We start from the raw sequence: 12,500 nt of genomic DNA on the forward strand, positions 1-12,500 counted from the left end.
ATTGGAAGTGCGCAAACATAGTTCCTGTTTTTAAAAAGGGTAACAAAGAGGAGGTTATCAACTACAGATCATTTCTTTATTAAGTCTTGTTTCCAAGATTGCTAAACGTTGTGTTTTCGCTCATTTCTATTTTTTCATCGCTCGTAATATCTATCCACTGCAGCATGGGTTTGTTAAGGGACGCTCAACTATCACCCAGCTTTTGGACACAGCGCATCGGATAACAAGCGCAATAGACCATATTCGTATTCTCGGTATTGGACAGGAACTAGCTTTCAATGGAGGCTAATGCGGGGGAATCTTTTCAAATGCAAATACTTTCTAATATGTTCCCCCGCATTAGCCTCCATTGCAAGGTAGCTCCAGTCCAATACCGAGAGTACGAATATTGTCTATTGACCAGGGTGTTCAAACTGACGTCGCTTTTTTAGATTTCTCCAAGGCATTTGACTCAGTCTCGCACCCCCACTTAATCAGCAAGCTAGATCAAATTGGAATTAAGGGCCCTCTTCTGCAGTGGTTCACAAGTTATCTGGATAACAGGATTCAGCGTGTGGTAATCGATGGCAGAAACTCTCAGTGGTTACCAGTCACCTCGGGAGTCCCGCAAGGCTCCCTGCTTTGTCCTGCTCTGCTTGTGATATTCATCAATGATATGCCTTGTGCTCTGTCTCAGTGTAGCACATTGGCTTTGTTTGCCGACGATGCCAAATGCTTCCGCACTATTAGATCTGCCAGTGACTGTGTGCTGTTTCAAGGTGATATTGATAACCTGGTTGAATGGAGTGATGTTTGGAAGATAGCTTTTAACATGGATAAATGCTCGCTTTGCACGATAACGAGGAAGCGTAATCCAATAATTTATGATTACAATATGAGAGGCAAGGCACTTAAGAGAGTGGAGGCTCAGCGTGACCTTGGTGTTCTTATCAGTTGTGATGCTCGTTTCAACGAGCACACCTACGCCCAGGTGAGCAAAGCTAATACGATGTTAGGTTTTATCCGTCGTACACTCAGCAGTAGGAGCGCTCAGTATCTGCCAACATTTAGATCTCTCTACATGGCCCTTGTGCGTTCCCATTTGGAGTATGCCTCCGAAATTTGGAGTCCAAAGTCCGTCTCCTTAATAAAGCTTATTGAGGGTGTCCACCGACGTGCTACGCGGCTTCTCCTACCCAATTTAACTTACAATGAACGCCTTCAGCATTTGTGTACCGAAGAGAAGTTGAGGACATAACAACATTTTATAAACTGAAGTGTGGTTACTATAACTATTCAGTTGGAAGATATTTTGACTTTTGCTCAGACAAAAGATTAAGGTCATATTCTAGTAATAAATTAAAGATTAACAAGGTCAGAACCGAATTATTCAAAGGAACTTTTTTCAATATATTACCATATTTATGGAAAAACCTGCCTGATAAACTTAGGACCTCTAATTATTTCAAAAAACAATGTAATGAGTTCTATAAAAAGAAAAGCTTCGACCCTGACCGCCCCCATGTCACTTGGATGTAGTGATTGTAAATGCCAAGATCCTAAGGTTGCGTCATACTCAGAAACTTAACAATTACAGGGGTGGCGATATGCGAGGCGATAGACAATTCGAACTCAGTTTGCAGAATGATTAAAATCACGTTTAATCACAGTTCCAGTTTCTCGAGACCATCTAGTGAAGACGGTGATGACAGGAGGTGAATTACGGTAACAAAACAGTTCCCAAAATAACTGATGAAGTAAACTTGATGGTAGTAAAGTTCGTAGATGCGGCACAAATGAGTAGAACAAGGTAGTATAATGTAGTGTAGTGTAGTGTAGGTTCGAACTGAAAACGATAATTAAATACAACACAGCTAAGATAAAGCGTTAGCTACATAGGCATATAACAGACATAATAATCGGTATTTAACCGGCCGACAAAAAAGGGCGGTTTCAGAAAGACTAATAGACATAACTAACAACTCGTAGCATAAAAAGAATGCTGAGAACATTTCATCCAAAGTACCGGAATAGTAGAAATAACAGAACTAAAACTACTAGCATCGAACGTATCTTGATCACGATAACAATAATTTGGTAAAGATCAGACAATTGGTTTCGTAGCGTGACAACACTTGAACATTGAAAACTAGTCGCTGGCAGTAATAACAATGAAAGTAAAGGATAAGGAACTTACTTTGGTGACGACTCGCACAGACGACAGCAGAGAGTATAACTCAATAATAGTCAAATGGTAGCCTATAGCCGATTGATCCTCTGATCGTAGCGGTTGCGGAATAACTAACGATTACGGTTGTTACGAGTCGCTTTTTATACGCGCGCATACGTGATTATGCCTAGGGCGTTACTTGAAACGTGTAAACTACATCTTAGAAGTGTTGCTTCATTTCCTACACGAATTTAGCTTTGAGTAAGCATGAAACTGCAAATTCCTAACCGATGCGTAATACATTTGAGCACGTTCTACTGAAACCAAAGCTATTGATTGTTACTAGAAAATGTCTTAAAATCAGGGAGCGTTTCAAAACTAACAGTGATTGATGCAACAATTATTTTCTGACTAGAATAATCTAGGATATGACATATTAGCAATTCTACTTTTCACATTTAAGACATTTTTTTTTTCACTTCTTCTTCTTTAATTAAATGTCTGTTGTAGTTTTTTGGATGGACTAGCTCGAATGGTTCGTATGTTCCCTTCTTGTCCTTCCCCACTGCAGAACGTTTTCTTTTTTCTCTCTTTTAGCATGTAGTATTTAGTATGTAGTATGAATTGTTTTCTCTAATGCAGTGAAAATGGAATAAATAAATAAATAACAGACGGTAACACACTATTTGTGCATATCTATGGTGTCATTTATTGATAGCCAACACCATTTAGCCGAGACCGATCGAACTCGACTTTGATGAGGGTGGTAGTAGCGGGATAACTTACAACTTTGTTTGTAAAAAATGCTTTCTTTCCTTAGAGACATAAACTTGAATAGAATATGGATATGGTTTTTTGAAACACGGCAAGTTTCTTTGTTTGAAGTTTGCAGGGTTTCATAACCAGTCGCTCGATTAACTATGGTAAGAAGGATAACGGATATAAGAGATCATCTGAAAGGATAACTTTTCGCTGATATTGTTTTGCGGTTATTCCAATCAGTTGGCATGTTAAACGTACACCAAGTATCCACGAAATAAATAAGTAAGACAGGTGTGGACTCTTAAAGAGAAAATTTGAATTTATCCTCCACTGAACCTCAAATCTGCCATTTCTCGTCACAGGTAGCCTTCTTGCAGGCAGTAGATGTTGTTGTCGCCACGAAACACCTATCAGACGCCATAATGGAAGAGCGTGGGATAGATCTAGGCCGGGTGACAAAACGATTCACCCGGCCTAGACCTATCCAAAGCTCTTCCAATATGGCGTGTGACACGTCTTTCGTGGCGACAACAAAATGCACCGCCTGTGAGGCTGGTGAAGAATGGCGTTGTCCAAAATGACGCGTCATGTATAAACGTCTTCGTGTCAGCATATTGCTTTTGGAGAACAGACAAGTAGTCGTTGTGAAAGATTTAGCTATTCAGCTCCTTAATTTGTAAATGCCAGATTAGAATTGAATTTCTTTAATGGGGCAAATACTTGGCTGACTCGAGTCTCCGAAGGAATTCCACCGATTAAATGAAACATGCACTGAAATGGCTACAAACGTTCTGGTCTTCTTGGATAAGGATGGTAAATCCCATTTCTCAAAACACAAAGAAATAAACCTAAAATATGTATACAAAACATATTTCAGCGAGAAAAGCAAGAGAAAAAAAAAAGCTTTCTTCTAAACAGGAACTGTTTTCTTTGCTTTAATTAAGACATTTCCAGCACCGTTAGGAACTTTCTAGCCTTCTATATAGGAGCAACAAAACCGTAATGCGTAAATGTCCATTGACTCCGTTAAACGTTAAAAAGGATCCTACTTTGTTCACAACAGTGCAGTACGTCACCGGATGGTCTCCAGCATCGTGGTCCAGCCTGCATTTCAAAACTAGGTTTGGTGGGTAAGCTTTTATTTAAGATATTAGCTATATCAAATTGATAAAACCGTCAAAATAGAGAGTTGTATGATATCAGGTTTGCTAGCTTGGATAGTCTCGGGCCAATGAGACTCGTGCATCCTCTCAATAAAGTGTTTTAAGTTGAAACGAAGCCCCAGGGGCATTGTTCAAGCGCCCCTCTCCTTGCTATTATCACCATGTTTCTTTTTGCTGCTTTTCTTCAGTTTCCATTTTATTTCTGAATTTAAATAAAGATTCTCTCTTCCTTTAAGCGGCACTCTAGCGTTTGGAGGCCAGTAGGGGTGGGAGGAAAGCTTTTTATCTTAAAGTGAACTCTTAGAGTAGAAGCACTAAGACTTTAATTTTTCCTTTTACTTTTATTCCCTAGACCTAACTCATTTTCTTTCAAGGATCGAAAGTTACGCCTTCCGTAAAAAGTGCTGGCAACTACCTTGCATTGGGGCTAGGCAATGCACACGTAATTGGGCTGATGCGTGCAGGTTCAACTTGACTAGTAAAACTAAAACTAAATAAAATTGTCCTTACATTAAGCCTCATTGCAAGAAAATGTGCCATTTTCGAATAACGAAAATTAAAAAAAGTATGGATGAATGAGCGCACCGGTGGCTCAGTTGGTTGAGCATCGGGCTGTCACGTGGAAGGTCGTGAGTTCGACTCCGGCCGGACCAACACTCAGGGTCTTAAAATAACTGAAGAGAATGTGCTGCCTTTGTAATTACATCTGCAAACGGTTAGACTTTCAAGTCTTCTCGGATAAGGACTGTAAACCGGAGGTCCCGTCTCATAACCCTTGTTGGAAATTAAATAGTGTGGGACGTTAAAGAACCCACTCACTCTTCGATAAGAGTAGGGGACGTAGTCCCCGGTGTTGTGGTCTAACCTAAGCTGGACGGGGGCATCTTTCACTTCCATAAAAATGAACTGTAAACTGTGTAACAAGCAGTCTGGCTTAAGTCCCCCACAAAAGTATTGTAAAATTAGTCCTGAAAAGCCCCGTGGGGGAGAGACTAATAGCAAATCATTGTATCATTGTAGCTCATGGAGCAAATTTTGAAAAAAAATGGAAAATAACCTTTACGCTATACTTATATAGTATACAACACAACTGAAACCTATGGAAATTGTATAATTCCTTAGAGTGAGTAATTTATACTGATCCAATTCAGTAACGTTTAGTGAAGTCTTATGTTTTTATCGTTCGCAGTAATTTCTGTTCTAAGTTGTGTAAAAAAACACAAGATATCCCCTACAGTAAAACATTGTAACTAACGCACTTGTTTAAGAAACTATTCCGAGAAGCGAAGGATCATCACAACTATATCGTCCGATTAGCTGTAACTCATTTAAAGGTAATCAGTTTTCAATTTTCATTACTAATTGCACAGGTGACCAGCTTAACAAACTTACACAGAGAAGCAAACGTAAGAGATATATAGCTTAAAATTCAAGATCTTAGATTAGATCTAGAATCCTAAGGCTAGATATTAAGAAAAGGACAAGATGGAGAAAACTTGGAAAAGAGTTGCTTTCAGTTTTTCGAAAAATTAGTCACATCGCAGATTGTAATGTTGGCTTGGAATTGTCATGATATTAAACAAGGTCTTTTTCATACACTGTTAGTTTTAGTGTTTCTCTTCTTTCGACGCAAAAATTCCTTGCAAAGTTCGTTTTCTTCCAAGAGAAAAATGGTTAAATCACCTTTACAGAAATCATCTCCCTGAGAAATAGGTTGCGTTTGACAGCTGTGCCGAGGAGTGCTAAAATATTAATAAACTTGTCACCTCGCTTGGCGTCAACACTGTTACAGGTGTGCAAACTATGGAACTGAATAATTAACAACTAATTACCCAACTGTAATCATTGGTTCTACACCGCTTTAGAGCTTTACCTTGCTCTCTTTCGTCGCTCAGACCGAATGCTCATTCGTAGCGGTGAGATTATGGACGCCCTGGTGTTGATCTTCGCAGCTCTTGTTGGCAGCGCCACAGTAGAAGCCGCCCTGCTAGATAATGAAATACAGATTCTCAATAATTTTAAGCAAAGGTACAACAACAGCAAATCCGATCTGGTTTTCTTAATGGACGTATCTGGCAGTGTCAGCAACTATGGTTTCAGAACGGAGAAGATATTTGTCGAAAGTCTGCTAAACGAATTCAGCCTTGCTCCTTATTCAACACGAGTAGGAGTTATAACCTTCGGGTATCAGGTTAAGACAGACATAAACTATATCGATATCGATCCCTTGTCGCTCGATCATCAGAAGTGTGAGTTTAAGCCTTGGTTCGAGAATAACGTTAAACACCGACGTGGCGGTGCCACCAATATGAAAGAAGCCTTTTCAACCACCAGTAGACTTCTGCAGACTGCTATAAATAACAATCGTAAGCGGATCGGTGTTCACACAGTAGTAATAATGATAACCGATGGGTACTGGAATTTGGGTGATCCAAGAGCCAACGCAAACGTACTTAAGAGTACGTATAATGTAGACCTGTTCATGGTTGGAGTGGATGGCTACAGCAAATGGCAGTTGGATGCACTCGCAAGTAGCAATGACCATGTCTTGGAATTTTCAACGTTCACTAAGTTTTATGAACTTGCATTGTTCATAAGAGGAGGTGAGTACAAATTCGACTTCAAGTCACCGTGAAAAAAAATTCGGAGACACCCAGTTCATCAAAATTTAAGAAGTCATGCTGAAGCAAAAATCTTTCGGTAACTTGCAATTGAAGTGCATGACGAAATTGGATCACTTCATTTTGGTTTACGAAACCTAATTAAGTGTGCTCATATTTTGGATCAAAAGGATCAGCTCGCATTTTCGGAAAGGCATGTTAGGTTGTGAATTTGACAACTTGGCATAAACTTTTCGGAACTAACAACTTAATTCTCCAAAACAGTTGCCTTTGTTTGTACTTTCATAAAATAAAATAAAAACACGTAAATTTAAAGCAGAGCAAGGTTGAACATGTACAAACCGTTTGGTGTCCCGTTCCAGTTTTCCTGGACAAGTTTAGCTACTGATTATAATCATTAAATTGGAACTGTTTTTGGATCATTGCCCGAAAATGTTTCCTCGAAGATACAAAAATAATATAATAAGGATTTAAAAGAAACATTTTCTTGAAGAAGTCTAACAATGCTTTATTATAGACTTTCGGTAGCTACAGTTAAGGTTTCACGAATCATGTCGGCTAAATCATACCAGCGACAGCTTTATAACATATTTTCTTCACCTGTATTGGACAAAGAGTAACCCATTTCTTAAGCAAGATTTACGATAAAAGAGTTATGTGATGTTTCGATAAATTCATTTTGATGTAAAGAAATGAAACTGAGAGGTAAATATATATATATATATATATACTGAAAAGGAGGTGACACATGGCTTATTTTCATTGAGGCATGGAACTTAACGCGTGAAAGTGTTCAAAAATGTACTTGCGATTGGCATAAATTGCCGTCTCTGTGTTAAATTTGGATTAATTTAACCATTCAATTGCCAGGAATTTCGGAGTGACACTCCCAATTTTTTGTTAAACCGTGTTTTAAAACTATTCTCGTAAAATACCATTTTATCGTGACAAGTATACTCGTAAGAGAGGATCTTAACTTTTTTTCAGAATTGTTGGTTCGGAAAAGCGTGAAAGTGCTCACGGATCCGCATATGATATTTCGCTCCACGAGTAGCACAAGACATTGGCACTGAAATAACTTCGTCTCTTATTTGCAAAAAGTACTGCGGCATAACGATTCATTTTTGTCCTTGGTTATTGCTTTTTTTTTTTCATTCTTTTTGTCCACAGATGCACATGATAACGTCTTCATGGATGTCAGTACAGGAAAGTGCCCGCAGGCTGGTGGCTGTGATACCAACGCATTTTGCGCCTGCGGTACGGTAAGCGGCATATACCAGTGTGTTTGCAAGCAAGGATATTCTGGTGCTGGAACATCAGGCAATTGCCATCGTGAGTTTTTTTATCTTTTGTTTTCTTGTCTATCAGTTCTTTTTGTGTCCTGCATAACCTTTGTCAAAATTTAACATTGGTTGTCAATTTACAATAACTTCCTTGGTATCAACGGGAAAAGCAAATGTCGGTGTTAGCACTCCTGCTTTTTTTTAAGATATCGTCATTCTTTTTTGTGAATGAAACTCGTTATCATATAACAAGTTTTAAAATACATTGTAAATATGTAAAGTAAAGTAACTTTATTTAACGTCGAAAGCGTAACAAACCGCAATGGCAAATAATGGTTTTTGAGGAGTGGGGAAAACTGGAGTACTCGGAGAAAAACCTCTGGGAGAAGAGAAGAGAACCAACAAACTCAGACCACGTATGGCACCTAGTCCGGGAATCGAACCTGGGCAACATTGGTGGAAGGCGAGTGCTCTCACCACTACGCCAACCCTTCTCCCTGTGGAGGTCGGGATTGTTTTCCTTTATTCCCATACTCGATATATTATCGGGCAACAAGAGAGAATATTGCCAATTGAAGCTATGATCCTCGCAGTTATGAACGCAATTTTTGCAATTGCGTGAAGAAGCCTGAAAATTCCAGGACTTCAACGGGGTTTGAAAAAATCCCTCTCATCGGCTCATTTTGTTCGTCCACCAGCAATTATACATTGCAGCATTGTCTCAAGAGATTGGTTGCAAACTACCTATACCACCAAATATCTAACAAATACCCACTCTCTAATTGGTCCCACGTTTCAAACTCGTTCAATTTTTCACATTCGCACCCAATCTCCCGTTCGAATAAAACAATATAGATTCTCGTTAAATATAATCACGTAATCGCTTCATTAATGCAAATGCGAGTTAGAAGAAAACGTCAGAGCTTAGTAATTTTTAGCCTCTGTACAGCTGCACGCTCTCCGAAAAAAAATCGGAGAGGAGCGTCTGTGATTTCCCTTGGTAATCGTGTTTCGGAATAATTTTGCGAAACACACTTCGTAGCTCGTTCTTGACAATGGTTAGGCTAGTCCCAGCAAGGCGTTGGGTTACATTGACTGGTAAGGGGATAGCTGAAGACTCTTTCGAACAAACAATCTTTTGAATCGAGCTATTCACCTCGTGAAGTTTTGTTAGGAGCGCCCTTTGTTTCTTCAGTGCTGACAAACAATTCCGACAAATGTAGGTACAATCGATCGATTTCCTCTTTACACTCGATAGATAACAATTCCGCTCATAGTTTAATAGAAAAACCTCATTGACCATCCAAAAGATTTTTAGCCGTATTTTTTACCATGCACAACAAAGTACACACGGACTCATCGTAAAATCTTTCACGGTGTTGTTGATGTAAACGGAAGATGTTTGTTTAGACAAATAAAAATAAAAGCCAATCAAAATGCTTGTTTTAATGGTGTAATGATCGGGGGGTAATAACCAATCAAATCATTTTCCACGCATTCCATGAAAAATCACGTGGTATTAAACATGATCGTCAACGGTAAATCACAGACGCTCTTCTCCGACAGTTGCGCGGGCGACTGTGCAAAGGCTAAGTACTTTTTAAACATATTGTAATACAATCAGTTATTATTTGCACTTATTGCGAGAGAGAAATACATATGCTAGTTAACAATTAGACCCGTAGCCCGCAGGGGCTACGAGTCAATAGCCCATAATGGGCTATTGACCCGTGGCCCTTGAGGGCGAAGGGTCTAATTGTTTTAGTATCACCAAACTAGTCGGACTGAAAAGGCAGTAACAAAGTTAGTAAATGCAAGTTGAAGAAATATTTATTTGGGAATAAAACGAAAGAAAGCGTCAGGCTTTTCGCTACTCGAGGACTATCACTAATAGTCCTCTAGTAGCGTAGCCAGTCAAAATGCAGGATTTGCATTAGTCCGCTAGTTGGGTGATACTAATAAATTATAGCCTGTATGTGTCAAAAACGTGCCGCGTCATATACACAATGTACTAAATGTGCTACTTAAAACAATGGTGGTCCTAAACAGTTGGGTTCGTACTAGGGAGGTAAAAAGGCTTTGAGTATATTATGCCCGAGCTCTACTTGGAATGTGAACGGGGTTTACTTAAGTTAAAGTACCATGCGTTGTAACCTTAGAAACGATGTCTCTGTACGATCGATAAGGCGTCATGTTAGGCCTACTTGGGCCACAATATGAACTCACCTATTATGTTACATATATTATCGAGTTTTGGAGCTCATTCAATCACCTTCTAAACTATTGTTTTAGTTTGCTTCGAAGTCAGTTTATTGTTTGTACTGTTAACGATAGTTTGCATCTATGCTTTATTGACAGTATGAGATTAAGTTCATAAAAAAAGTGGGAATAGGGAAAGCCATTACTTACAAAAGAAGCCTGACCCAAACGCAAATCTGGATTTTTTTTTAATTCCTTGCTTGACCGCCGCACGCACAACTGACATATTTGTCGGTTATTCTAAAATCTAAAGCTTTTTAAATTCTTGCTTGATCGATGTACACACAGCTGACCTATATTTCGGTTTTTCTAAAACTGCGCAAAGACTCCGTAACAGAAGAAGGACTAACGGAATTTGGAGCACGGATTTTCTTGCACTGGTGAGGTTTTTTTGCAAGTTAAGCGCCCTTCGGTATACTTAACAATTGGACCCGTAGCTCTCAAGGGCTACGGGTCAATAGCTCATGAGGCGAAGCCGAATGGGCTATTGACCCGTGAACCTTGAGGGCGAAGGGCCTAATTGTTTTAGTATCACCCAACTAGTCGGGTAGAAAAGGCAATAATAAAGTTAGCAAATGCAAGTTCAAGAAATATTTTTTTGGGAATACAACAAAAGAAAGCGCCACGCTTTTCGCTACTCGAGGACTATTACTAATAGTTCTCTAGTAGCTTAGCCAATTAAAATGCAGGTTTTGCATTAGTCCACTAGTTAGGTGATACTAATTATAAATTATTCTTCAGCTTGCATTCGAGGTACCTACAAGAGATATGCCAACACTGGAGATTGCACACCATGCCCAGCCCATTCGACTACAGCTAATGTTGGCAGCACATTGATCAATGAGTGCTACTGTTTCACTGGTTACGAAGGAGATCCAGCAAAAAATATTCCATGTTCAGGTAATACAGTGTAACCGCTCGTTATCTAAGTAATAGCTCGTTTCGGAAGCTGCAGTGCTGGAATTCATTTAGAAGTATTTCAAACCAAGATTCTTTTTAGATTCGGAAAACAGAAAACCGTTTTCTAGAACAATAATCGTAGGTTCGAATTCCATCAAAGTAAATCAGTCAGGGTTAAGTTTTCGTTTGAGGCCGGACGTAAGTCCGGTCGTTTCCTATTCCATGTCCAGTTCTTTGATGCCAATATTTGAGGGGTTTGTTTTATTTTTTATCATTCTATTTTTTTCCTTACTTTTTAAAGAGAATTTGAGTGAACTCCAGCCTTGCCTGGGAAACTGCTTCTTAGGTTCCTGAAACACTGGAAACAGCTGAGTGTTGTATTAGTATTTATTTTTTTCCTTGGCACTTACAATGGTGCCAAGAGAAACTGGAAGCAATGCTTATGCAAACTTGGAGGGACAAACAAAGAGTATTATGGTATTTTTTTATATTGGCTAATTCTTACGTCTTCGGCGCTCGCCAGGCGCCACGGAACTAAAAAAATGTCACGTCGGGTGCTTTCAGAAATATGTCCGCTACTTTACAAAAATGTCGAAACCCTGTAAATCAAGCCTGAATTTTCTCAGGCCTGCTCGCAATTCAACTCAAGTTGATTACTGTGGTGATCCTTCTGGATTTTATTTCATGTCCCGCGATTTAAATGTATTAAATTTAACTTATTCTGATATCATAATTTAACCAGAAACAGTCACAGCTGTTTCCTTTCTCTCGCAGCTGTTACATGCGAGGTGCTATCCGCCCCAGCCAATGGCGGTTTCCGAGCCGCGTGTGGGAATACTTACCAAGATGTTTGTGAATTCAAGTGCAACGACGGTTACGTTCTTCAGCAGGGTACAAGTTCTCGCACATGTCAAAGCGACAAAACCTGGAGCGGAAGTCTAGTGCAGTGTCAAAGTAAGTCAGTTAAGAGCATGGTTGAATATGATGTCGTAGTCTTCTTAGCCAATTGAAAAGTTGTCGTTGTCCTCGAGTCTCTTCCACGCACTTCTTATGGCTGCTAATCAAATTCTCACTCTTTGTGCTTCTGAGCATAGTTTGTGATTTCTGCTTCTCAAGTTTCAACCCTTCGTCAGATCTCTCACGTGGGGCCAATACTAAAAACGCCAGGTTTCAAATCTTTCTTTCAGCGGCTAATTTAGCTTTAATTTAAGAGCAGTTTTCAATTTACAATTTCTACGCTTAGTGATTGGTTTATTGAAAAATTTCGCTCTAGTTAATGAACCAATGAGAGGGAAAACCAAAACCAATCGCGACTTGCACGCGATATTTCCCGCGCTTTAAGCAAGTTACAAAGAATTGCTAC

The 12,500-nt window shown here is 39.4% G+C and overlaps 1 protein-coding gene across 1 annotated transcript in view; it reads left to right on the forward strand.

Moving 5' to 3' along the window:
• The first annotated feature begins 5,946 nt into the window (after nt 1-5,946).
• LOC138015828 (sushi, von Willebrand factor type A, EGF and pentraxin domain-containing protein 1-like) overlaps nt 5,947-12,500 on the forward strand; it is an 82,268-nt gene continuing 75,714 nt past the window's right edge. The window contains exons 1-4 of the mRNA XM_068862945.1: nt 5,947-6,677; nt 7,866-8,027; nt 10,979-11,137; nt 11,912-12,091. Of these exons, the coding sequence (XP_068719046.1) occupies nt 5,975-6,677; nt 7,866-8,027; nt 10,979-11,137; nt 11,912-12,091 (1,204 nt within the window). The 5' untranslated portion in view covers nt 5,947-5,974. The remainder of the gene's footprint in view (nt 6,678-7,865; nt 8,028-10,978; nt 11,138-11,911; nt 12,092-12,500) is intronic.

Source organism: Montipora capricornis, chromosome 9, assembly GCF_036669925.1.
Source record: "Montipora capricornis isolate CH-2021 chromosome 9, ASM3666992v2, whole genome shotgun sequence".
Classification (NCBI taxonomy): Eukaryota; Metazoa; Cnidaria; class Anthozoa; order Scleractinia; family Acroporidae; genus Montipora; species Montipora capricornis.